Raw genomic sequence first — 26,577 nt, 5'->3', positions numbered from 1 at the left:
ATTTTTTTTATAAAAAAAAAAAAAGCCTTTCTTTAAATGTATTGCTTTCAGTGGTAATCCTAGTTTAAATGGCAGCATCCTTTAATCTATTCTGCCGGCATTACGTTCAACACAATACACCGATAAAAAACACTCGAGTCGATTTTATATTTCTCTTTAAAATATATTTAATATTTACATAGTCAATATAAATGAGAAAAACCAGCAGGAAAGATTGATTGCAAATTAGGAAATATGCACAAATATGTACTAATGACAACACTTAATTGGAGGGAACATGGAGAACCTGATAGAATTTGAAGTTGACCAAGAGATTTCAAAATGATGCAACAAAAAGACACGGTCCCAAGAATTTCCAAACATAAAGTTGAGTTTTGAAGAAGTCAGATGGTATTGAGTCAAAATAGCTTGTTTGACAGTTTCGGATGCTAAATTGTTTCCTCTACAGGATGATGGATTGTATTTTTCAATTCATTGGATTTATCAAATGTGTGTGTGGTTCTAGAGTAGGAAAGTCATCAAAAGTGAAACAACTTTTTTTATTTAAGTTTATTCACAACATTGTCAAAGTTACAATGATAATGAAGAAACAATTATTCATTTTGCACCTGCTTTAAGTCAAACCAAACAATCCACTCCTCGTCTGACAGTTGAATAAAAAAAACTTTCACAAAGAGCAGAGCTGACAAAATTGTTTGAACCAAATAATGGAAATGAACCCAACTTGAACAAAAAGGCACCAAAACACTTTAGGTTAAAAACATGTTTTTGTGTAGTCATTTTCAAATTGCTATAAACCTTGCCATGTTTCAAATGCATTTCAGATATTGCCACAAAGTATGAACACGGACATTTGAGTGGAATAAAAAAAAAAGTAAGGGTTACATACGAGTTTCTTTTGTTATTAGTATATTCCATTCGCCAAGGAGAAAAGTTCACTCTTTGTGCTCGTCGTCTTCAACAGCGGCAGCCACTTCTGCTCCCTCCTCCTCCTCCTCGTCCTCCTCAAGTTCATCGTGAACCACGTATCCCTCTTCGTCATCTTCATCCTCTCCGAATTCAAAGCCCTCTTCGCCCTCTTCCCCCTCTACCCCGTCATCCTGGTGCTCCAGGTCCCCCTGCACTTCCAAGATAGTAACCTCCTCCTGCTCCTCCTCCTCCTCCTTCACCTGCTCCTCCTCAACCATCTTTATTTCCTCGGCTTCTTCCACTTGGGTTTCCTGCCGGGTCTTGGGATCTTCCTCGGCGGCGACAGACTTCTGCTCCTCTGTAGCGTCGTCCGCCGCCTTGGACTCGGATGCGTCCTGGCCTTCGGGGTTACCGGTAAATGGATTTTCTCCCTGTAAAAAGCAAAACGACCGTCGCTAAACATGTCCCTTCCGAGACTGAAAATACAATCGGGCTCATTTACATAACGGCCTCGTGGTTTGGCGACAAAGTCAAACCCCTTTTTCGCGCGCCGTCGTACCTTGAGGTAGCTCTCCAGTTTCTTTCCAATCACTTTGTGGTTCAGGATGCTGCGTGCAACTGACAGGCTGGATTTCTTCGACTGCTCCATCATTCCCTTGAATCACAGAAAAGGGCGATCCGTCAAGCGAGCAGTCCGCCGCGTGCCTTTCGATGGCAGATTTCGAAACAAACCTTGCGATTGTAGTTATGGTCAGGGTTTTTGATGTGTTTTTGAATCAGGTGAAGCTCCATGGGAATGAAGATGTCACACGCGCTGCAGTGTGCAGCTTCAACTTTCTTCATGAAGTGCTCCATGCCGAGATCTGCGACAAAGTAGGCCGCTCGCCAACTGTTTGACTTGGCCTTTCCCATCAAGCCCGTCACTTACCTTTGGTGAGGTCCTGATCTCTGTACGCCTGGCAGATGGCATCGCTGTGGTGTTCTATCTTGCTGACGATTTGGTCCATTTTCTGGAACTTGTTCAGCAAGTACTCCTGCGGGATTCAAAAGGGTGGACTTCCGTTTGTGTGCCGCACGTTTGTTCCGTTTAGTCGCACTGAATTGAGAGAATGCCGAAGACCAAACGGCGGACGGCCGAGTCGGGATCACCTGTAGGAAGTCTGTGGTCGGCTTGGACAGTTGGCTGGAGAGGAACTTGAAGTGGTCCTTGTGGAAGCGACTCTCCAAATGACGTTCCATATCATCCTTGTAGAATGATTTGAACTTGCAAACTGAGCAGGCAAACATCACCCTGGAAGGAAGAAACGGGACAAGTTGATGTTTAAGATGTTGAACGCCGCCACCGCCAGAATCCGGTTGCCTGCTCACCGATCCTGGAAGCTCCTCTTCTTTTTGGCTTTTGCAGACTTGGTCGGGGGCCGGGGGGCAGGCGCTTTGCCCCGCGCCGCCCCCTTCTCGGTGCCTTCGTCTTGTTTCGTCGCACCTGAGAGGAACGCGGACGGGCTTAATTGTCCCCCGGGGAACCGTGACACCCGGCGGCCACGGAGATTTAGCTGCGGCATTATTCCAACTGCCCATTTGACGATTTGTCTTCATTTCCACATTTCAAAAGTTATTACATTTTCAATTCTACAACAAACTGCACCAATGATCAACTCTGGATTATTATTGTTATAAGGACATTGGATTTCATTAGCTCCAGCCAGAGTACCTTGTGATTAGGTCAAGTTCACTGCCAAGCAATGCCAATGGGGGAAAAGAAAAAAAAACTAAAGTACTCACCAGAACTTCCTTTGGTAGTCTCCTGATAAGAGAAAACACCCAAATGTTATTCATCATTTGGAGCAGAAGGTGAAGTTGCCCTCGATGACAGGCAAACATGGTCCAACCCAAAAGTGAGCCAGTTGCTGTGTGATGGTTCTAATACTCACCGCAGCTGCTGCCACACCACTGTTGTCGCCATTTTTGTCTTCTAGAACAGCAAACAACATGATCAGACAACTGAAATCGAAGCATGCCAACTAGAATGTGACACTCACCCTGAGAAGCGCCCAGATCTGCGCTTTCGGTCTTACTCAGTTTCGATTCTGGCTCATCTTCAGGAATGACCGTTTGCTTTCTCTTCTTCTGGACATCGTTTTGTGGTCTTGCCTGCTGAAGTTGACCCAAAACAAAACTTGAGATCGAGTCAAAAATATACTTTTGCCCAAATTGTATTTGGCAAATAAAAAAACCAAAACAAAGTGTCCACGTTCGTGACCCCTGACCTACCCTTTTCCCGAAAAATGAATAAACTTAAAGCCAAACACACCATTAAGTATCTACACCCCTTGTACGAATCAGTAGACACGATTAGTGACATTACACTCACCTTCGTTTTTTTAATCAAAAATGACATGACCTAATTATCAATCAGAAATACAGTGGATATAAAAAGTCTAGACACCCCTGTTCAAAATGCCTGTTTTGCAATCGTCAAAATGGAGGAATTCTTCAAGTTTCAAATTGCACTCAAGGTTTACACAAAACCTTCAAGTTTCTGCTAGAATGCAAAAAAAAAAAAAAAAGGGGCCCTACTAAAACTGCTTAACTTTATTTGGGTTATTTTAAATGTTGGAGTTGTCCTGACTCTCATCTAACATGATGGGTATATTCAAAACACAGTCATTGTGTACAATCGCATAATCTCGGTTGGATTTTTTCCCCCCTGGTCATCTAGAACCAAGCCCCTACGCATTGAAATTTACCGATTCTAAGTCACATAATAGGTGGAAACCAGGCATCTGAAAACAGAAGGGTCAATGTTTTAATCAGAGGTGGGCATGTGAGTAATATGTGCTGGTCCGTCTTTTGCTATTCGTCATCCGCAATGAAATTGTCAGTCCCGTCATTATTATTTGAACTGTGCTTTTGGCGTTGCTCAAATTGCAGCTCGTTGTTGCTTTGTAGGACGGACAGATCATCACCTCTCCTGCTACTACTACTATGACATCACAGGCACTGGCAGCAAAGCAGAATATGCACTCCAGGAAAGAAGCAAGCCAAGTACCGTGGGGGAGGGTGGGGGATAAATAAATAAAATACATCACGTAATTTTTCTCGTCATTTGTCGGCAAATCCATCGCGACTGATGGAATGCCCACCCCTGCTTTTTATACACACTGTACATTACAAGCAACTCTTTTAAATCAAATTATTATATCACCGAAAATGTTTTATGGGGCACAGTATGATTTTTGTTGTCTTGACTTTTTTAGCTTGTAGTATATACAGTCAAATTTTTTTTGTTTTTGTTTACATCAAATCAATCATCATGATTTGAAAGGCAACACATTTAACCAGCTGGTGCAGTGAGAAGTTATAAGCAGTTCAGTTCTATAAGGCAGTGGTCCCCAACCTTTTTAGAACCATGGACGGGACCGGCGTTTGCTGACATCACGATTTTTGCAAAGGAAACTTCTCTGAACAATTCTAGACCATCAAATATCGAAAGCATCATTCAATCAAATCGTCACTGTTTGTGGATGCTTCCTTTGCAAAACTCATCCGTGCGTGAACTCCAATCCCATTGGCGCAAAACAAACCAACCGCAACCCTTTCCAGCCAATCGTATAGCAGAACAACAACGGAAGTGCATTACCACGTAAACACCACCATCCCAACACAATATAAGAATAATAAACGTGAATCCATTGCAACTTTACTTGCCGCATTCTCATAACATGAGTAATGTTATATAATGCAAGTTATTTATTGTGCGGCCCGGTACCAAATGATCCACGGACCGGTACCGCTCGGCGGCCCAGGGGTTGGGGACCACTGCTATAAGGAACTCGACCTAACATTCAATCTAATTAATAAACAGTGGGGGCAAAGAGTGTGTGTGTGTGTGTGGGTGTGTGTTTGTGTGTTGAGGGTCTATCTGATTGAAATGTCGGTAAAGAGGGCCCTAACATGAACGGCTGGCTTTCCCAGTTGGGCTACGGTAGAGAGTGGTGGGAATCAGAACGGGCTCGTCGGCCGCTATCTGAGTAGGGCTTCCTAATTTGGCAGGAGGTACTTACTTTGTTGAGGGGTCTCTTGCGGCCTCGCTGGCGGCCGGCCCGTGGGCCCCCGCCAAAATGCCTCCCGGGAAAGTCGTGGGGCCCTTGGGAGGGACCTTGGTGGAAACCTCCCCTCTCTGAGTACATGTGGTTGGACAGCAGGGATGGGAGCTTGCCTCGACCGCCCCCTGGGGAGTGACCGCTTCCCCGGCCACCTCCACCAAATGACATGGGGTCTGACCTGTAGCTCCCAAACCCTCCGCCAGATCCTCGACCCCCAGCACCTCCGCCCCTTCTGGGAGAACGACGGCCTGCTCCGGCCCATCCTCCCCCACCTGAGCCACCGGTGAAGGACTCCCTCATATTCTGTCGCATTTTAGCGACTCCAAAGGAAGAGGAGAGGCTGTTGAAGCCGCATCCCGCTCCTTGCCCCACGCCCCCCCCGAAGCCCGAGCCTCCTCGCTGGCCCAACAGCATGTTGTCACCACGGCCATCATCACAGCCATAGCTACTGCCACCGGATCTGTAGAGATCTCGGGAGGAGGATGAGGAGAGCGAGTCGAAAGAATCGAACTGGCCAAACCTGCGGGATGGAGGGAGAGGGTTGATAGAGAAGAGCAGAGAGCAAGGCAGGAGGCGGGGAGGGCCGGCAGGTCTGGATTTCTCCACCTGACGCAATGTCGCCATTTTTCTTGTCCGACCACATGACGGTCATCCAGCAAAACCATTGTCTGCTTGCGATATCTTACAGGAAAACATTGGAAACCAGCTCGGATTGTTACATGAACGACAAGTCTTCCGCCTCCATTTTCAGTCAGAGGTCAACCAGAGTTGCCAGCAGACATGAGGGGAAATTGGAATTTACTTCATCTTTATAGAATGAGCAGACGGCCAGAGCTAACCGTGCTTTGAGAACAAATAGAGCAGAGCGGGTACATAAACAAGCTTTTGGTGTTGTTTTCTGGTCGGCGAGAGAGGCACAGCAGACGGCCTTGAGCTAGTCGCTGGATTGTAAGGCCAGCGACTTTAGAAACTCATCTTTTGCGTGAAGCCTAAAACCAGAGCTCAAGGTTAGGTCACATGGATGAGGAGAGCATTGCTTGTGAATAAAGTCAACACAGTCAGGACAGAGGACAGCGTTCAAGGACTTCAAGTATCCAGCAACCATAAGCAAATGGGCGTCTGTGATTTGGAAGAATGTCAACTAACAAAATGGATGGCAAGTGAGCAATAAAATCGAACCCGTGAATGCTTTCTACTTATCGCTTTGGTCGAACAAACCAATGCCCAGCCTTTTTTTTTTTTTAATCTTGCCATATAAAGGCTGTATTGAAAACAAAAATGTTAAAAGAATACGTAAAATGAGGAGATATTTGCTCTTTTCCTGCCCGGTAACACCGTCCACAGGACAAACGTGCAAGACAACATAGCTATGGTATAACAGCGACGCAATAAATCATGAACGCAAAATGCCGTACCTGTCACCTCGGCTCTTCATCCCCCCTTCCAACTGAGTGAGCATGTCCAAGCGTTGATTAATCTTGGCAATGACTTCATCTGCATTTTGCTGGAGCATGGATGACCCAGAGAGGCCTCTCTTGGAGTTGCTGCCTCCGTAGCCCCCGAACCCAGACATGGAATTCTTATAATTCCCACCAAATAAATCAAAGTTCCCCGAACCTAATACAGATGACAGCAGTATGTAGACAATGTCATTTGCCGTCATGACAGTACTCACACAAGCTGTTTGACCACTGACGAGACAATAGTATGGTTGAGTTAATGAGTAAATGCGGTGTATTTTAAGATATATTTTAAAGAGTATATTGTAGGGCGGCTGAGTAAATGCTGGTGTTTTTTAAGTTACATTTTGAAGAGTATATTGTAGGGCCGCTCAATTAATTGAATATTGATCATGTTTAGAATTTTGGCTACAGACAATCTCAATTATTAATATAATCCAGGAAAAAATATTTTTGGGGTGTTTTCGTTCTGAGATGCGCAACTCTAGGCTATATATTTAACAGGAGTGTTTTTATTTTTTTGTATTTTTAAAGATTTTCAATAAATACGTTTCCAAACATTTTCAATAAATGCTGTTAAAATTTCAGAAACAATCGTGTAAATAATCATGACTTCAATGTTGAACGAAATAGTGATTATGATTTTATCCACAATGAGCAGCCCTAGTATATTTCTGCTGTTACTCACCAAGACTTCAATATGGGAGCTCTGGTACACTTTAAATTCAGTGGCACTTTTTTACTCTTTCATTTGGATAAGTAATAACTGTATTGTGTTAACATTAACTAGTAGTGACTCAAGGTTGCTCTCAATGTGTAATGTAGTCTAAATGCCTAAATGAAATATTTCATTAATATACAACTTATGATTTCAAAGTCATTGCTTACCTCTGTTGCCAGACCCTCCACCACCCCAATTGGAAAAACCTATATAATAAGAAATAGTGTCAAATTGGACCAAAAATGGACAACGTGATTCTTTTTAAAGAAAAGAGGATGATCTATATAATTAGCACTTCTACTTTTTCCGTTTTACATGCTGTGAAGTTAATAACCTTTGAAGACATTTCTTTTTTTTCCCCCATGTGCCGCGTTGCACTAGCTGCACGTAAATTGTTTGCATGGTAACATGCAAACGCGAGCCAACGGCTATGCTAACAATGACTTGTTTAACATTAGCTTTGGATGATGAACAATCACACGACAGTCTCGCTATTGGAACGTTCATGCCTACATCCATTTTAATGCATTAAAGCAAGCACCATTTAGATGTGGTTATTTCACAAATAGACTTTAGTTTGTTATTTAAAAGCATATCTACAAGCCTTCGACAACATGGCGATTGTTCCCAATGCGCTGGGGCTAGCAGCTAACAGATCTATAAATATTAAAAATAGGGGGGGGGGGGGGGACGAACGCAATATATTGTAAGTGGTAACTTGTTAACTAGGTTTGCCACGACAATAGATACTTTTTTTTTTTTACCTGAGCCGTAATTTCTTCCTTCCATTGTATTTTATGGTCTTTTGAAAGTAGGCCGAAAGGCGCCAGCCGTTGTACAAGACCCGGAGACGCAGATGTATTTACGATGACGTCACTTTCTTACACAGCCGGAGGGGCGTGTCCTACGTGTCGTTCTTTTGCTGGGTCTCTCTCTCTCTCTCTCTCTCTCTGTCTCTCTCTCTGTCTCTGTCTCTCTCTCTCTCTCTCTCTCTCTCTCTCTCTTCTCTCTCTCTCTCTCTCTCTCTCTCTCTCTCTCTCTCTCTCTCTCTCTCTCTCTCTCTCTCTCTCTCTCTCTCTCTCTCTCTCTCTCTCTCTCTCTCTCTCTCTCTCTCTCTCTCTTTTTTCATAGCAATATTCAGCCTTTGGAGGGCAGCAGAGTTTGATTATTCTGGTAACGGTTAATCAACTGGCACAAATGGAGGCGTAACATGGCGAAAATGACCGGTGTGCGTTGTCTTTCTTTTCCCCATCTGCACCGCATCATCTGAAAAAGGTGTTTCTTTTTTTTCTTCCAGTTAGCTTGTCAGAATATCAAAAATCACCATCTTCTTCTTTAAAGGTTAAACAGTCACTGGGAATTGTAGTTTACAATATTGTGACGTTTTTTTCCCCTTCTTTTTCAAAGGTCCTACATCCATCCGTCCATATACATATCGCTCGACAATGACGGTTGATGCGCTTCCCACTAGCCAACTTTATCCACCTCTGCTTTAAATGCTCTGGAAAAAAATGTGTACAATACGAAAAAAAAAACACAATTGATCAGGCAAAACACATTTAAAAGTACGTGCCAACAGACTACAAGCTGCTAACATTTATTCTGGGTTGCTTTTGAATTGATATTTAAAATCTTTGCTGCACATGAATGCGTAACCGTGTTTTCCTTGACCATGCCCCCCACCCCCCCTCGAAATCACTACATACGCCCCTGGACAGATGTTTTGTCGCCCCCGCCCCCTACTCGCCCATCCGTTGGTCTCCACCCAGGCAGTTTCTTCTTTCTCATCACCCCCCTCTCCCCACCAGGATCCTCAGTTGACCAGCGTCGCAAGTAAGCGTCGCTCTTGCTCCCGGAAAGTCTTTCGTTTTATCTCGTCGCTTATATCGACTTCTCCGCGACAAGGTTTTCTTGAGCGAAAACTACTTGCGCACCGTGAACAAGCCAAATGATCTGTTTTTTTTCTCCCTCCCCAACTCAAACCGAGAAGCACTGGATGATGTTGCGAGAAATGTGGCAACGTTGCGTTTGATTTTGTTGTCATTTGTGCCTTCGATCTGTTGCTCTTTTTTTTTTGGGAGGGGGTGGAGGTCATTTTCGAGACAAGAGGAGGAGGAGGTTGTCTACCAGAAGACATTCGAGAGGTAAATAGCTCACTGACACGCTACACTCAGGCTGCCGATTCTCGAAACAACTGCTATTACACAAAATGGTCACTAATGCAGTTTTATAACCCGATCGTGTGCATCTTTTGATTCATTAACATGATCATAATTTTCCCTCTTGATGATTTCACCATCATTTGGGTTTATTCGGAACATAATATTGCGGTTTGTATCACGGTTTTCTCTCATTATTAACGTAAAAAGTCTATATAATATTCATTCCGATTAAAATCTAAACATGAAAACATACGCAGTAGGCTTTTTTAATTCATATATTAAGATTGAAATGTAACTATAAGATGAAAACTTTGCAGCAGCAGACTGCTTTGTTGATTTCACATCCACTCATATGGTTATATTAGATATTATATTTTATTGACTGAAAAAAACCTCACTTCCAATATTTTACTCAAATAAATTACAATCACAATATAAAAGACTTTTGATTATTTTTTTCTGGATTTAAATATATCTTCCATAAATGCAATCGATTATAATATCGAATGCCCAAAATCCGTTGGGAGAGGTTCCAGCACACCCATGACACCCATGAGGATTAAGCAATTCATATAATCGATGAATAGATTAATGGGTGGATTATGTTAACAGTGTTATTGTATGTAGTTATTCCATATAATTAAAATCCAAACATAAATGATCTGTGCTACTTTGTTTTTCGGATGATTTTGCCAACTTTAACTCATATTGGACAATATTTGTTAATTATTTGTATTACATCCCTACTGTTTTGTTATTTTCAAATATATTTGATACAAAAAAAATGACATTATAAGGATATATTTGTAAAATTATGTTTGGGAAGGAAAATTATATTTTACACACATTTTAGAGCCATGTCTACTATGAGCAACAGCGCAGTGCACTAGTGGTTAACGCATCTGCCTCACAGTTCTGAGGTCTGGTAGTTTGGACTGTGGAGTTTGTGGGGGTCCACAATAGGACGCGAGTGAAGCAAACTGTTCAGTTCTGAGAAGTTCCGATCCATTCACGCTGTGGCCCTCCTGATGTCATTCCTCTGATACTGGAATGGAAACAAGAAGCTCAGAACATTCAGCCAGCCTACAGTACCTCCACCTTGATTACCCCCAAATTGTCCAGTCCTTGACTCCCCACCTCCAAAAGACTGGGATTTCAAGAGCCAAGAAACGGGCCTGTTTTGTCCCGGCTGCCCGATTTTTCTTTGGCGATGGTTTGGTAGCGTTAATGGGAGGCTTTCTACATCATTGACGGCAGCAGGTTGCAGCCTTGTTGCATCATACTGTGGACTTGAAAAAGGTCAGACTGAAGTCTTTTTCCTGTTCTTGGGTGCGTCTTGCATAAAAGCCCCTTTCCACCCACACTGTCTACTGCAGGGTGGGAGGGTGTCGGGCTGTGAGCTCCTCACGTACAAAAGTCAGCTTCACAACTATTTGGACCGTGTTGCCTATTCGGGGGGTTTGGATCTGAATATTTTTCCCTCACTAGGGTTGTGAAGAAAACCAACCAAAACGTTCACCTCTCAATTCCTTTCCTCTCCTCAATTTTTACCTCAATCTGTTGCTAGCTATGGACTGGCCCGCTGTTTGTACGTGATAAGTTCAGCGGGTTCAGAGAAGCCATAAAAAGCAGCGCTTGCCCCCAGAAGCAGTGGCAGGAGTGAGCCTGGTCCTCCATGGGAGTGGGAGGCGGGTGGGAAGGCGGTGAAGCGGTACAGCCGGCCTCCCCTGGTCCTCCTCCACATGCAACGCTATTCCTCTTGCTTTTGCTTGGCTCCCCTGCTTGGCTGCGGTATTGTTTCTGGGCGCAGCCCTGCAACAGACATTCATTTTTCTCCTCTTAGTATGCGACCGCAAAGAAACCGCTGGCTTCCTGCATCCATTCATCCCAGGAATGTCTTATTCACCTCGTCTCCCCCGTCCCGTCTCTTGACTTAAAGCGAGCATGCGCCGCCGTGCCAACATCTGCAAATAAGCAGACGCATGTGCTCACATGCATGCATAGCCGTGCCATCGTGCTCGCACAATTTGCCCGAAAACACACACTTATGCGCACACACAAAGCCCGACCACCTGCGAGGATCCGTGCACATACGCACACATATCCATAACACTTCTTTTCTTCTCCTCTCTTTTCCATTATCCTCATGAGAGTGCAGAGCCGGGGTCTTCTCTTCCAAACCAAACATAGAGAAAATTCCACAAACCCCACCCGACACCCGCCCCCCCCCCCCCCTGCCTTCCCTTCCTCCTTCTGCCTCCCCTCCATCACTCTCATTCACCCCCTCCCATCCCCTCACTGCCTGCTTTCTTTCAGAGCTGCGTTTGAGGAAATGGGAAAAAAAAACCATTTTGGTCTCCTCGAGGAGGATCTGACAAAACGAGTGAGTGAAACGTGAGAAAGAAAATCAAAATGGTTTTGATGATAAACAAAGATGAAGTGTCACGCCAGATGGATCAGAGCGGGACCGCAGTCTTGTCGCACGTTCGGATTTTTCACATTATGGCATCGGTGATGATTTCGACGCCTTTCTCGGTTTGATGTCTGCCTCCCACCCAAATGTGTCTTCTATTACTACATCATCATCACAATGCTTTGGCACTAAATACACATATTTTTCCCGTTTCAGTTTTCATGTTTGTAATTGTTGGGAGTCGTTTTGTGAACAAGACAAGGTTCTTGCGTTCAAGGCCCCTACATTAAATTCAAGAAGACATCCCAATGTAGTTGAATGCAATTTTCAATTTGTCAAGGCTTCAATTTTGGTGGGCTAGCTTTTTGTATTATTGATTCTATATATGTATTTATTTTGATAGTGTCTAGATATTTGGTACGTACTCATAAAGGACATATATGGCCATATTCGAAGCCTATCCATCACTTCTAAAACTTTTGATGCTAATTGTTAGCTTGTTAGCGAGACTTGTTACTCCTTAGCTTGTTAGCGAGACTTGTTATTAGCGAGACGAAAGGCTCTTCTCTTGGTTTGATATTGAACGTCACCTTAGAGTGCCAATAAACAGCTCGAGGACTCTTTTAAAATTTTAACAATTGTATTTGACACTAAATTTACAAGGTGATGTTTTCCAAAGCCGTCTCATTTTTCCTGAAGAGATTAGGATGCAAATTTGGAATGTTTTGATCCTCGATCACCCTGCGTTTTATGCCTACAGAAAGTTCATTTTGTAATGTATATTGTGAGATGATAACTTTGTTATTGTGTCGGTAAAATAACTTCAACTATTATTGCGATTTAAAAAGGAGAATAAATTTGTTTTGTCCATTGCTCTCAATATATGAAATGCTTTCGAATGGGTTCGTAATGTTTTCAACTGTTTAGACTTTAAAAAAAGAAATGTCGTAGAACATGCCCGTGGAGTATTAAAATCGAGTCTGCAATATTTGTATAATAGTTCAATTTCTAAAGTGAATGACCCCAAAAACAGGTTTGAAACTTGCAATGGGGAAATGTACAATGAGCACGATATCAACTTTGGGAACGGCAATCTGCAATGTCTGTAAATCCAGTTTATATGAAATGATAAATTCCCTGTTAACTGCTGTCTGTTCATATTAAAATGTGTGATTTGTCGAATCTTCTCGCCTAGTTAGGCGGTTATTTGATGGCGGCATTTTGCTTGTTTCCCTCTTTGATTCCCCTCGGGATAATAAGACCGAGAGCCGACACTACAGCTGGGATTGGTTATTATTTACTGGCACAGGCTCTCGGAGTGGAAACAAATTGGGTGAATCTGCTCGGCTCTCAGGAATGTGAGGCGCCGCGGTGTGGTTTTTTTTTGTTTTCTTTTTTTCTTTTTTGAGTCCGGACGACAAACGAGCAAAACAAAAAAGGAAGAAAGCAAGCGAGGTCATTTTCTTCTGCTCAGACTGCTCTTGACCTGCCTTTTTTTTTTCTCTCTCTCTACCTTGGACGCTTGTTTATCCTCCTCTCCATCTTTAGTCTTTCAGCAGGGGGGATGACAGGATAGAGGGAAGTAGAAAGGGGGGGGGGGTGGAGGTTCTGTTGCTCTGCTGCTGATGAGGAATTACATGGAGGGAAAGCAGAGAAGAGAGTACGTACTTTCTCTGTGTTGACCTTGTCCCTCTGCCAAGTGGCGGGTTGGTGGCGGTGCGCAGGGGATGGTGGAGGCAGGAAAGAATAAGGCTGAGAGAAAACAAAGAGGACCCACCAAACTGGAAGAATGGAAAACAAGTGTTCATTTAGAAAGCGAATGCGCTTAAATTGGACTCAAATAAAGGCCAGATATCATTTGGAATGTTTTACGTAATCAATAGATATTAGCTTAGCATCGCTGTAGGTAGCCGGCTGAAAATGAGCATGTCTTATCTACCTGCTTTGAATCTTTTTGAATAAAATTTGAACTTGACGGATAGTTGGTCCGTCAAAATGTCGTTCCGCTGTATTAGCAATGAGACTTTATTACATCTACAATTTGTCTCTTTTTCAATTTTTCATAGGTGAGCTTCTTAAAATACAACGCTATATTGTTTCACTGTTTGGTTGGAACTGATTGGCTCATTCCAGCCAAACAAACAGTGAAACAATATACACTCTGCCAAAAGCATTATCATTTCTCTCATTTTTAGGAATGGTTCCACCCAATCCTTCTTTAATCAAACCCGCCAGCCCAAAGCGTTGGAGGTCCTGACTCTTGCCAATTGCAGACTGCTTCGGTGGTGTTGCATCACTTTGTGCCTTCAGGACGCAACATTTAGTGATCCATTGGGAATTTTGAGCCAAAGAATATGAGACACCCCATCATTGCTTCCGCTCCTATTTTGGATTTTTTTTTGGCCTGTGCTTTTCTCACTGACTGTGCATCCTTGCTTATACTTGTTTACACACACACACACATATATATATATATATATCTATATATATATATAAAATATATATATAGATATATAAATACAATTTATATATATACATTTCTATGCACACACGCAGAGATGAGTCTTTCCTATTTGTACCATCTGCATCTGTTCTTGTTGCTGTGGTCAGGGGGAACCCAGAATTTTCCCTCTTTTGCAAGTTTTCACCTAACAACTCCTTGGAATTCTTTTTTTCAGTCAATGCTAAACATGTTCTCATGGACAAAACCGCAGTCTCAAAAAACAAGCCAGTTGTCATCTTTAATTACGTTTTGCGGAACCAGACAGGAAGCCTCATTTACTGCTTTAACTTCTTTTTTTTTTTTTTTTTTAAAAGAGGTCCAAGATAGATGAAAAGCATGACTACATGAAAAATAAAAATAGCAGATAGTGAAAGGCGGGGCTTAGACAGGGTAGGGGCGCCGAGCATCTTTTGTCCGCAAATTAGGTGAAAGGACGTTTTGCCCATTTTTGGCCTGTATCATGAATACTTTACAGTATGACCAAAGAAAGGTGGTGAACCCCAAAATTAAAAGCCAATGACATCCTTCCCTCATTTGAGTGACGGACCATCATTTTTTGACTCCTCCCTTCCGCTGTGGCAACAAAGTCAAAGGAAGTTGAAATTGTCCAAAATAAGGGCAAAGGAAGTGTTGCAGGGACAGAGAGAAAGAAAGCAGGCGAGGTATGCTCTGCTGGAGAACCGGGAAATGAAAACCACAGAAAGGAGTGAGCTGGAGGGAAGTGGCGGGAGAAAGAAAGAAAGAAAGAAAGACAGAAAAATAGATTTGCTGCATGTAACAAAAAAAGGACGGATTCGGAGAATATTTTGCCATAGTTTTGTGAACTGAGTTACAGAAAATAAAAGAAAATTATGCAGTGGTAAAGTGAGGCTACATTCAAAATTTAATGGCTTTTCTAAAACCCTGAAACTCTCCCCTGTAAGTATATTAACAAATCTACTTTAGTTACTTTCCACCACGAGTACCATGGTCATCCATTTTTTTGCATGTGCGTATGGATAGTATATTATGTTTGGACTTATGGGCGTGCCCCAGTGTAATTGTATGCATGTGCACTACATGTGTGCGGGTGTGTTAACTAACAGCGAATAAAAAGTCCCTGGTCCCTGACATGTGTTTAGAATCTCCGCCATACCGTGTGTATGTGCGTGCGTGAGAGGGTTGTTTTTTTTTGTTTTTTTTCAAGGCAGAAAAAGAATCCATAAGAGAGTCTGGGCATGCTGCCACAAACATAAGGTCATTGAGGGAAAAGTGGTGGAGGAGCTGCAGGAGGTTGGCTGGCGGTGGTGCTATGGTGGTGTAGAGGGGAAGAGGGGGGGCGGTCGGCGGAGCTCACGTGGGCTTACGAGTCTGCCGCTGTGATTTCAGGCCCTCAGCGTGCGTGCCTGCGTACATATGGTCCCGCAAATGCGTGCTTCCACTGTAACTCCAAATAACAGTGTGTGTGTGTGTGTGTGTGTGTGTGTGTGTGTGTGTGTGTGTGTGTGTGTGTGTGTGTGTGTGTGTGTGTGTGTGTGTGTGTGTGTGTGTGTGTGTGTGAGAGAGAGACACGAGACAGAAGTCTGAGTTCGCAGTGGAATGTGAAACCAGTGTGGTCATGTGGACGGCCGGCAGACTGACTTGACTAGCCTCTGCCTCACATAACGTCGAGAGATCCCCGATGCCTGCGATGGCGGGACGGATTATTTGTATTGATACCGAGTTCGGAGCGGAAAGAAATGTCCGCCCACATCTGATTACTTGCTAGAGTGGTTAGAAAGATGAATGGATGGATTGGAGGATACAGAGGCTGAAACCTGCCAAAAGAAATCATGGAAAGTTGAAAAATCGATTCCAAATTCTTCCAGAAAATACAAGAACGATGTGTGTATGTGTGTGTACTGTATATATACATATATGTATACGTATCAGTATGTGTGTGTATATTATATATATATAGTATATACATATATATATATGAGACAGCTACATATATACGTCCTTGAGTGCCTTGAAAGGCGCCTTACAAATAAAATGTATTATTATTATTATTATTATTATACTACATATATGATTTGATTAAAACAAAATTCTAGTTCTAATTTTGAGAGGATTGTAAATTTGTAAAATTACAAAAAAAAAAGCTGAAGCAATAGAAGAATTACAGTTTTATTTTCTTCATGAAAAAAGTTGCTTAGGGCTTTTTTTTGTTTAAAGGAAAAAAGTTATATTCCAACATCAAAACATAAAAGTTTGATTTTATCAAGGAACCTGTATTATGAGAATTTTCGGAAAGAGGATGAAAACAAAAAAGTTGCAATGTAAGGATTAAAATGTATATTTTGAGGAAAAAAAAGTCATTTTTTGGGGTTGACGTTGGAGAATCCAACTGTACAGTGTATTGGAATTGTCAGCAAAAGTACCCATAAAGCCAAAAAAAAAAAGTGAAAACATTAGCTGCTTCTCCTTGGTGGACACGGCCAAAACGAAAGCATACGCACGTTCAGCTCACAGCTTTTATATCCTTCCATTCTGAACCCGAGGTGTAAATAAGGCAAATGTGTTATCCAGACTATTCGTGCAGCTGTTGCGCATTTCCTCGCACGTTCCGTTCCGTTCATCTCCTGCAGATTGCGCTCCCCCCACCGAACTGTCCTGGTAAGCGCATAACTGCCTTTTGAGTCACTCGGCCTCAACAAGAATTCTTGTGCCCGAGTCACGGAGCTGTTTTTTCGCTCTTCCAGAGAGAGTATCACATGACCTGGGATGGAAAACTATCGTTTAGTCCAGGGGTGTCAAACTCGTTTTTTTCGCGGGCCGCATTGTAGTCATAGCTTCTTTCGGAGGGCCATTATGAATAAATGTATGAGCACCTCACATTATATACAGGAAAAGCTACAAAACAAACTGACAAATAACTCGTTTTTAAATCAGACGAGTTAGAAACTGGTCAAATATTTTAAAAAAAGATATTAAAAGTGAAGACAATTTGCAATTCTAGTAATGACACGAATTTGATGCACAATTTGTCTTTTCGGGCCACGTAAAATGATGTGGCGGGCCGTATCTGGCCCCCGGGCCTTGAGTTTGACACCTGTGGTTTAGTCAGTGGATGGTTAGAACGCACTTGTTGATTCACAATTACTCTAAAATACTTCACTGAAAATCGAATGTCCTGAAATATACTTAAATGTTCACGATCACATTTTTTTGGTTGGTCCCAACCCTTACTAGCTTAACTGTGACGTTAGCGTCTTCGTGGCTTTTCAATTGCCCAACGGAGTTCGACATTGTCTTTGGCTATCCAATTTTCCTGCCATTGACAAAACAATCCATTTATTTGAATCAATGTTCTTCGGAGTATATTTGCATATTTTCTACCAAGCTGTTTTAATATACTTCTTTTTGTTCCCAGCTGGGCCGCAGGCACCAAACACCATGCTGTCCTCGGACGAGCCGCTGGACCTGAAGCTTCCCTCGGGACAGACGCGTTGTCCACTCCGACTGGGAAAGAGGAGCTCATCGTCCATATGCGCACCGCTAGGCGTCCACTCGCGACCACGCCTCATTTACACCACCTTCCCGTCGCCGCCTTCCTCCCCAGGTAAGTCCCCATCAGAAGCGTCATTGGGCCAACCATTCACCATTAATTGCTCTTTGGGGGGGGCCCCCTAGTGGTCGGCGGGCCCTCAACAGGTGCTTTTTTTTCGCTTATAGCTTAATCTTCTGGTCAAGCATTATTGTCCTGGTTGACGCGTGACGCCACACTGCGCAAATTAGCTACATTAGCTTCCTAATGCAATCATGCCATAAATGGATTCGCTGTTCTTGGCCAGTAACCTAATCTGCTGAACACACTCCCAGGTCTCAGTGTGTTGTGTTCCCGGGATAGAAAAGCATTGTCCCCCCCCCCCCCCCCCCTCACACTATAAATTGTGAGTATGTATCATAAGACGAGATGATGCTGACTGACGTAAAGAAAGCTCAGCAGAAATCATTGTGAGACAGCCCAAGCTTTGTTTTGGTAAGAATGTACCCCATGAAGAGAAATAAACAGGAACAAGCTATAATTTAAAAAAATGCTTACTCAACAGTATTCAAATCTAGCCTACACCCGCGCAGGGGGTCATCATCATCCTGACTTATTGTATCCCCCCCCCCCCCCCGCCCATTCTAGACTCCCAGTCCCCATGCCACGAACGACCTGGATCCTGCTTCACTCCCTCAGCCATGGACCTCAGTCTTTCGCCTTCATCCAGACACGCCTCCTCTCTTTCCCCCTCTCCCTCGTCCCCCTCGTCCCCTCCCTCGCCTCTGGAGTCCCCCCACGGCAGCAGGAGCAGCGGCAGCCCTCGACCGCACCCCTTCTTACGGGTGAGTCCGGGTCCACAATTTCACTCGAATTGGTTGAGATTTGCCATTGAACCGGATTTTCATTAGCTTAAGATAAGATGTATGCATTTTTTTTCTTTTGATAAATTAACTAAAAAGTTCAGACAAGGTAGAAGTTTTCTAGATAGTGGCCAAGTCGGGGAAGGAAGCATTTGTATACGAACTATCAAAGTTCTTTACATCGCAGGAAGCGGCGCTTAATCGAAGGGTGGAGGGCAACACGTCGCCTCAACGCTACCCGTTTTACGTGCCCATCGCGAGCCCAACGGTGGGGTACACCTTCCCGTCTACTCTTTTCAGTGGTCAGAAAAGGGACAAGCAAGTCTCGCCCGAGACCTCATTGGATGTTCAGCTGGCATGTCGCTGGAAGAAGGTAATTTCTATTTTGATCACTATTTACACACTATTATGTGTCGTAATTGCCCCCCCTACCCCCCCCCCCCCCCAAAAAAAAATCCGAATTAAAAGTGTGTGGCATTTGGAATTTGTTGGAACTGACTTGATTTCTGTCCTGCAGTGCCACCTGCTGTTTGAGTCGCTGCAGGACTTGGTGGACCACATTAACGACGCCCACGTCAAACCTGAAAAGGATTCTGGGTACTGCTGCAAGTGGGAGGGGTGCGCTCGCAACGGACGGGGCTTCAACGCCAGGTCTGTGTGTGTGTGTGTGTGTGTGTGTGTGTGTGTGTGTGTGTGTGTGTGTGTGTGTGTGCGTGTGTGTGTGTGTGTGTGTGTGTGTGTGTGTGCGTGTGTGTGTGTGTGTGTGTGTGTGTGTGTGTGTGTGTTTAAATAGGTGGCTAGTAGTCAAGATATAAAAGCATATCAGATGTGTTTCATTTTCTTGAAAGGTCTCGACTTTGTTTCCAGGTACAAAATGCTGATCCACATCCGCACACACACCAACGAGAAACCGCACCACTGTCCCACCTGCAGCAAGAGTTTCTCCCGTCTGGAGAACCTGAAGATCCACACTCGCTCACATACAGGTGAGCTCCTCCAATCGATCTTTTTCTTTGTGTGTTTTAGTCCACACATTTTTGTCGGAGATGAAAAAGAATAGCAGGCTTCGGGTAATCATTTACATCATCGCTAATAATGAAAAACCTTGCGTCGCCATGGCAACAGACTTCCCGTCTGGTTCACTTAGCACCATCCATTCATCCAAAATGCAATATTTGTGTGTACTCAATCTTTGATTTTTGTATTCTCCGTCGTACAGGAGAGAAACCCTACATCTGCCCGTACGAAGGCTGCAACAAGCGTTACTCCAACTCCAGCGACCGCTTCAAGCACACCCGCACGCACTACGTGGACAAGCCCTATTGCTGCAAGATGGCCGGCTGCCTGAAGCGCTACACCGACCCCAGCTCGCTACGCAAGCACATCAAAGCTCACGGGCATTTTGTTAGCCAGGAGCAGAGCGCCGCCCCGAAGCCGGGTCCTCTCGGCAACCGGGGGACGGCCGACCTCCCCCCGGCGGGGGGGGCTCGGCTCATCTCCCCGGGGGCGGCCGCCGCCCTCCTGGGTGGTCTGGGGAGCGCGCTGCCCCTCTCGGCGCTGTGCCACCCCCACGCGGCTCTCTTCTCCGCGGGATCAAGGGGAGCCCTCGGCACGCTCGGCCTGGCGGACTCACCGCTTTGTCACTTTGGATTTTCCGCGGCGTCCGTTTTGGGACTGAGCGCTCTGGGAAGACCGCGCCGCGCCCAGGTCGACGACGGGGGTGCCGAACCCGAGGGGGAGGCTTTAAACCTGTCGGCGGAGGTAGCCCCCAGAAAGGGGGATCCCCTGTCTTGGGTGGTTGTCCCTCCGAGGGCACTCCTGCTCAACCCAACTGTTGTTAGCTAGGATGAGGGCTCTCTTTGTTCGAGAGGGGGCGGAAAAGGGTGGGAGGAGATCAAGCCGTGATATATTTTGATCATCCACTTTGTGATATTTTCCAAAAAGTTGAATATTTGGCCTATCAAAGGAACGAAAACGTTTGCTGCAAAGTGAATAGCGAAAATCCCAGCGCTAGCCCCCCCCCCCAAAAAAAAATGGCCTGACGAAATGAAGGCCCTCCTCTCAACTCAACAAGATCCCAACAGATCACCAGAGGAGAAAAATTTCCTTGTCATTGTGCACTTTTGAATCATAATTAAGCAGAAGTACAAACGGAGGATGGGAGCTTTCTTCATCCCGACGTCTCGCAGCGGACAATCAACAGCCTTTTCGCTTTTGACAAACCTCGCCGACGCTCGCCCCTATTTTAGCTTCAAACGAAAAATGGCGACATTGCGGCACGGGGTGCTACGAGGAAAGGGTACAGCACAATTTAACCAATGACTAACGACTAGCCCTTCGTAGGCTGTGAGGGCGTATCTCTCTCTCTCTTCAGGGAAAAATACATTATAGGTGAGCATTAAAAAAAAGTCTCGATACATGATCTGTGGACAGAAGTATTGGGACAGGTCTCGGATGATGACATAGCGCACTTTGAACTGTCTGCCAAAAGTCTCTTTTGTCTACCCAAGGATTGACCCAATTTTACCCACTTGAACCATTAAGTCACTACTTTTTTGCAATGTTACAATAATTGGATTCCAACTTCAGGAGACAAACTAGCAACTCCATATCTTAAGCCCACTTGGATCCAATCGTCAACCTTCTTCTTCCAGTTTTCAAATATTGAACAGTTTGAGACAACTAAACCTTTGCTGATTTTAATTGGAAAAGATCATCTGTTTGATAATTGGCATCTATGCAACCTGTTTTAAGCCAAACATTTGGTGAGCTCCGACAATCTTCCCAGAGCATCTCGTCTTCTCCCACTTTAACCGTCCCAATGATTTTGTCCGGAGATGACGAAGAAGAAAAAAAAAAAACGACGATCGTGTACCGAGACTTTTTGTGGGTCTCCTTCATTGCATTTCTGGGGACAGCGTGACATTTAAAAGACGCAGTTTGTTCTTTCCTCCTTGCCACTTTAATCACCGACAGACAAAGATCTCGACGGGATCTGCCTCGGTCTCCTGCGCGGAACAAGCGAGGAACGAGTAAACAAACAGGTCGCACTCGTGTGACTGCCACTTATAGACTTGTTCCTACTATTTTACATAGTCTACAAAAGAGGAAGGCCTTTTTACTCTTTTAAAGAAAAAAAGACACTATATATATAAATATTTTTCCCAAATTTGACAATGGCTATATGTGGCCTGTTTGTGTTGTTATTTTATATCTTATTATCTGTCCCAAATGTGCCTTGTGTTTCTGACCAAAATGTACCACACCGTGTCTGAAAATATTTACGCAAAAAAAAAAAAAAGTGTATCTGCGTACTTTTTGTATTCCTTCTTTTGTGGGAGCTTCACCGTAACAATTGACAGACAACAGATACCAGTTGTGCATCAGGGCCACATTTTCTAAATGACGATGACGGAATGTCAATAAAGAACAATACGAATGGTCTCTGTCTTCTTGTTTGAATTGAATTTAGGACTTTAAACAATCGATGGCTGAAAAATTGTTTATTAGCTACAGATTGCCACACAATGTCAGAAATTCATTTCTGATTGACACAGTGTAACATTAGTCAAAAGGGAACTGCGTTACATGGAACGTTACAGATTAGTTGCACGTATGCAAAAATCATACCATGAAAATTGTCACATGAAACTATATTTACCAAAGTGTGGAGCTGCCAATTTGAAGAAAACTTTTGGGGACAAATATATTCCAATTGTCTTGTATGTTCAAATGTATTTAAATAAGAAACGGAATACATATTTAACTCCGTCTTTAAATTAGTTTGAGTTATGTTTGAATGTACTCGCAAGTACTTTTCTAAGATAATATTGGCAGCCACACGTATATTCTTAATTTGAAACTAATCTTTTGTATATATGGCGTTTCGATCAATTTCAATGGATTTCATTTGCACTATAAAATAAATGCAGTTAGAATTGGTTTATGGAATTGAAATGAGAAGTCAAGGTACACATGTACTTTGATCTCAAACTCATTTATGGCCTAGTAAAGATAATGGCGGCCATTGTCAACATCCAACCTGTACCGTTCCCAACGTATTAAAAGCAGCATGCGAAGGCTGTATGATTGACAAGTAGAAAGCACCAAAAACAGTTTCATATTTTTCAATTAGAAAGAAAGAATTTTCCTGGCGAAGAGTTTTTTTGGGGGGGTTGATACAACAAAAGAACGAAGCGTACCTTTTTTGTTGTTGTTGTGTTTGTTGTTTTTTGTTGTTGTTGTTGTTGTTGTTGTTGTTACGACATTGAGCGTTGTCTTTCTTTTGATTGAACAATTAATCAATCAGTTAGCAACTTTTGCGCTCTTGCGTTCTCTCCTTCTCCTACAACCGGGCTTACGTCATCACGCAGGATGCAATCAAGACATGACAGTTGACTATTTCCTCTTTTTTTTTAATGGATGAGAAATTAATACAATCTTTCTTTCTTTTTTTTTAGCCATTTTTAGTGATAGGCAGTTTGTCATTAAGTTAAATCCGGTGAATGGGTGCGGAAGATGAGACAACACCAGTGCAAGGTGGACCGATTGCTCAATGGAAGGTAATCGTGAAACAAATTGTGGACTTTAACCATGGAGGGGGAGAATAGAAATCCAAGGAGGAATGGACTGAAAAGGTAATATCACTTCATGTTTAATCAAGCATGTTGATGGTTTAGGTTTTTAGACTTTGTAAAAACTTGGATTGTCGGACTTTCCATTTTTCAATGCTAAAAAGTGGATTTCGTGAGCAGATTTTCTTTTCTTGATAGCCGTCATGATTTTAATCAATTATCGATTTCATTTCATTTCCTTCCTTTTTTGGTTGCTTGGGTGCTTTAAACCACACAAAGAAGTCAAAGTCTGCTTTATTGTCAATTTTTTCACATGTTAAGACACACAAAAAGATCGAAATTACGTTTCCCACAATAGATAAGAGCGATGAATAATAAGCAAATAACCTAAATAAAAAAAAACAATAAATAAATAGACAAATAGACAAATAAGAGGAGCAAAATGGAGCAAGCGTGCATCCAGCAGACAGCCAGCTACAACTGCAAGTTTGACATGGCACTTTTTAAACCAAAAAGAAATTTTCGGGGAAAAAAAAACTGTTTCAAGTTGAGTTTCTCGATGTGTGGTTTAAAAGAGAGAGAGGCCTCGTGTATGTATACACAACAATATTTGTGCCCATGAATCGTGAAACTTTTTGATTTCCCTCAAGAGTGGACTTGTCAACCCTTCCTGGAGTTTCCAACCAACAGTGGTTTAGTTAGGTCGGCATTAAGGACTAGTTTTAACTGTAGGAGTTAGAGTAAGGTCAAAGGTTTTGTACTTGAGGAAGTACAAGTTGAAACTGAAAATAAACGTGTTGTGGTTGAATATTAAAAAACAGTGTCTACAAAATTAGAAATAATATAATGGAACGTTTCTTCAGGTTGAAAATAATTTTCCTTTGGAAAATATTTTTGAATAAACTTATTTATATTTCCATATTTGCATCTTTTATTTGAGATGAAATAATATATAAAATAATCAATTAAAAAATATACATATATGTATGTTATATGTATGTACGTTTAATTTGAACTGTCTATTTTTCAGAACATTGCTTTGCCGAGATCACCTCGATCCTCGTCAAAAAACCTGGTTCAAGTACCCGTTACTGCTGTGTGTCACGTTATTGGTCTGTTACATTTGGAAGGAAAAGTCTCTTCTCCATCAGCACTACCAGCGGCTGGTGAATGAGCCCGACCAGGTTAAAGCTCCTTCGTACCGGGTCCATCCAAAGCAGCGAGACAAACTGGATTACAAGATTCCCAGGACCACCTTTGTCCACTTATCTGAGGGCACTCAGTACCACCAGGCGTACCCAAAGAACTATCACTTCATCATCGATGTGGGCGACGTGTGCGAGAGCAGCACGCCTTTCCTGGTGCTGATGGTCCCGGTGGAGCCCAACAACGTTGGGGCCCGAAACGCCATCCGCAGCACGTGGGGCAAGGAGAAAGTGGTCCAGGGCAAGAAGATCTTGACTCTTTTCATGCTGGGCCTAGCCGAGGGTCCCGATCTGTGGCAGGAGAGCGAGCTGCACGGCGATCTGATCCAGAGTGACTTCAAGGACACCTACCTCAACCTGACCATCAAGACCATGGTCATCATGGAGTGGCTGGCCACACGCTGCCCTAGGGCCACCTACGGCATGAAAATCGACTCAGACATGTTTCTCAACGTGGACAACTTAGTGCTGATGCTGCAGAAACCGAGCATCCCGCAAAACAACTACTTGACCGGGTGGCTCATGCGGAATCGACAGGTCATTCGCTCAAAGAGCTCCAAGTGGTATGTCTCAGAGGAGATTTACCCGGATCGGGAATACCCCCTTTACACTCTGGGCATGGGCTACGTGTTCTCCGGTGATCTCCCGCGCAAGTTGGTGGAGATCTCCAGAAGTATCAAGCCTTTCAACATTGAGGACGCTTATGTCGGAATGTGCATGAAGAAACTGGGAATAGCGATCACTTCCCCGCCCGATCCCTCCCAATTCCGAACCTACAACAACAAATTTGATCGATGCACGTACTCCAAGATCATCACCTCCATCCTGGCATCTCCTGAGCAGTTGCTAAGTTTCTGGATGAAGCTCAAGATGATGCCTGGACTCTCTTGTTGAAAAAAAATGGGCTGTGAAAAAGAAAGAAAAAAAAGAGAGAAAAACTTTAGCAGAATGCGAAGAGGCATTTCATTTATTTCATAACTCATTGACTGTTGTTGTGACTTTCTAATCAAACTTGTTTGCAAAAAAATACAAGATGCTAGTATTAATCAACAATTAGTATAGCTGTTCTAGGCTAGTTCTTACTACAAAATATATTATTATTGTTGTATTTTGATAATAATAATAATTAAGTTGATAGATGCATTATTTTCTACTTTCTTTTATAATTCGCTGCGGGTTGTTTTTGTTTTAGTACAGTTTTTAATTTTTTCAAATGAATGTGAAAATCTCGTTTTAATAATGAGGTGGATTGATTCGTTTCATTTACCTGATTATTTTTACTCTCACTGTGTAAAGCATTTCTTGAATGAATCTGACGTCCCCTAAAATATAGGTCCTCCATTTCATTCTTTCATTTGCTGTTCTGGTTGCACTTTTCTTTTTGTCCACTAGAGGGCACACTATCATCACAATTGCATATGCTCCCAATTTTATCTGGGGGGACGGCCATTTCTCAACATTATAACGATTTCCGCCAATGCCAATAATATCCATTTATCCTCTCACAGCAGTCTATCGTGATATTATATCGATTAGTGGTATACAATTACATATTCTGATGATTCTTTCTTTAAAACAACACCCGAACTCAGAAGAATATGCGTTTTTCGGGGAAAACGAACTAAAATAAATGCATCTGACTGTCTTCAGATCGCTTTACCTTTATTTATCTTAAATGACGTGGATATAGTCATTATCTTTATATATTATTTGTATTCTTTCCTTAAGCCCTTTCCGTGACGCTAAGTCGTGTGAAAAGTAAATAAGGCAACACGCGTGCACAAATACACACATGGACACTTCCTCTTCTCATTTTGTTTACGTTTCTCTGTGGACAGAGGCTGATATTTAAGGAAGGGTGTGAATTATTAAAGAGACGCTTCTTGGATAGATGAGTCATTTCCGCTTTGAGATGGAGCAAAGAGTCAGACCTTTTTCATCTGTGCAAAAACATGCGACACCCAAAAGGTCCCTAAAAGCATTTTTTTTTAGATAAGCTTCAGTAATATTTGATTTGTTTATGTCGTCGTCATAAAAAGGTTTTCTCGTTAAAGAGTCGTATCGTGCTATTTTAAGATCACGGTTAATTATAACCAATTAATTATGCCCTAACGTAATTATACATTACGTTAGGGCACAATGAAGATGTCATT

The 26,577-nt window shown here is 43.0% G+C and overlaps 3 protein-coding genes and 1 long non-coding RNA gene across 4 annotated transcripts; 2 read left to right on the top strand and 2 right to left on the bottom strand.

The window, feature by feature from the left end:
• Positions 1-226: 226 nt before the first annotated feature.
• On the bottom strand, positions 227-8,160 carry akap8l (A kinase (PRKA) anchor protein 8-like). Its single transcript, XM_085912352.1, has 13 exons — positions 7,961-8,160; positions 7,364-7,402; positions 6,431-6,632; positions 4,974-5,535; positions 2,949-3,063; positions 2,841-2,881; positions 2,692-2,713; positions 2,278-2,392; positions 2,059-2,200; positions 1,838-1,943; positions 1,642-1,772; positions 1,469-1,564; positions 227-1,340 (listed from the first exon to the last, which is right to left on the bottom strand). The coding sequence occupies exons 1-13, from the start codon at positions 7,983-7,985 to the stop codon at positions 936-938; spliced, it is 2,001 nt and encodes a 666-aa protein (XP_085768478.1). The 5' UTR covers positions 7,986-8,160; the 3' UTR covers positions 227-935.
• Positions 8,161-8,395: 235 nt separating this feature from the next.
• LOC147057220 (zinc finger protein GLIS2-like) lies at positions 8,396-22,088 on the top strand. Its single transcript, XM_085912353.1, has 9 exons — positions 8,396-8,471; positions 8,604-9,029; positions 9,278-9,340; positions 17,669-17,857; positions 18,431-18,627; positions 18,833-19,018; positions 19,163-19,296; positions 19,513-19,631; positions 19,865-22,088. Exons 2-9 carry the CDS (start codon positions 8,915-8,917, stop codon positions 20,488-20,490), a joined length of 1,629 nt encoding a protein of 542 aa, XP_085768479.1. The 5' UTR covers positions 8,396-8,471; positions 8,604-8,914; the 3' UTR covers positions 20,491-22,088.
• Positions 9,014-23,131, bottom strand: LOC147057219 (uncharacterized). The gene is made up of 4 exons (XR_015066086.1): positions 22,848-23,131; positions 13,440-13,552; positions 11,265-11,322; positions 9,014-11,170 (listed from the first exon to the last, which is right to left on the bottom strand). It is a non-coding gene; the product is annotated as an uncharacterized LOC147057219 (long non-coding RNA).
• On the top strand, positions 22,749-25,831 carry LOC147057218 (beta-1,3-galactosyltransferase 5-like). Its single transcript, XM_085912358.1, has 2 exons — positions 22,749-23,282; positions 24,250-25,831. Exons 1-2 carry the CDS (start codon positions 23,239-23,241, stop codon positions 25,316-25,318), a joined length of 1,113 nt encoding a protein of 370 aa, XP_085768484.1. The 5' UTR covers positions 22,749-23,238; the 3' UTR covers positions 25,319-25,831.
• The last annotated feature ends 746 nt before the right edge of the window (positions 25,832-26,577 follow it).

This window comes from Syngnathus leptorhynchus, chromosome 5 (genome assembly GCF_054491065.1).
Source record: "Syngnathus leptorhynchus isolate UIUO chromosome 5, UIUO_Slep, whole genome shotgun sequence".
Lineage (NCBI taxonomy): Eukaryota > Metazoa > Chordata > Actinopteri > Syngnathiformes > Syngnathidae > Syngnathus > Syngnathus leptorhynchus.
Note: the sequence above shows the minus strand (reverse complement) of the source record. Positions and strands in the feature narration are given on the sequence as shown.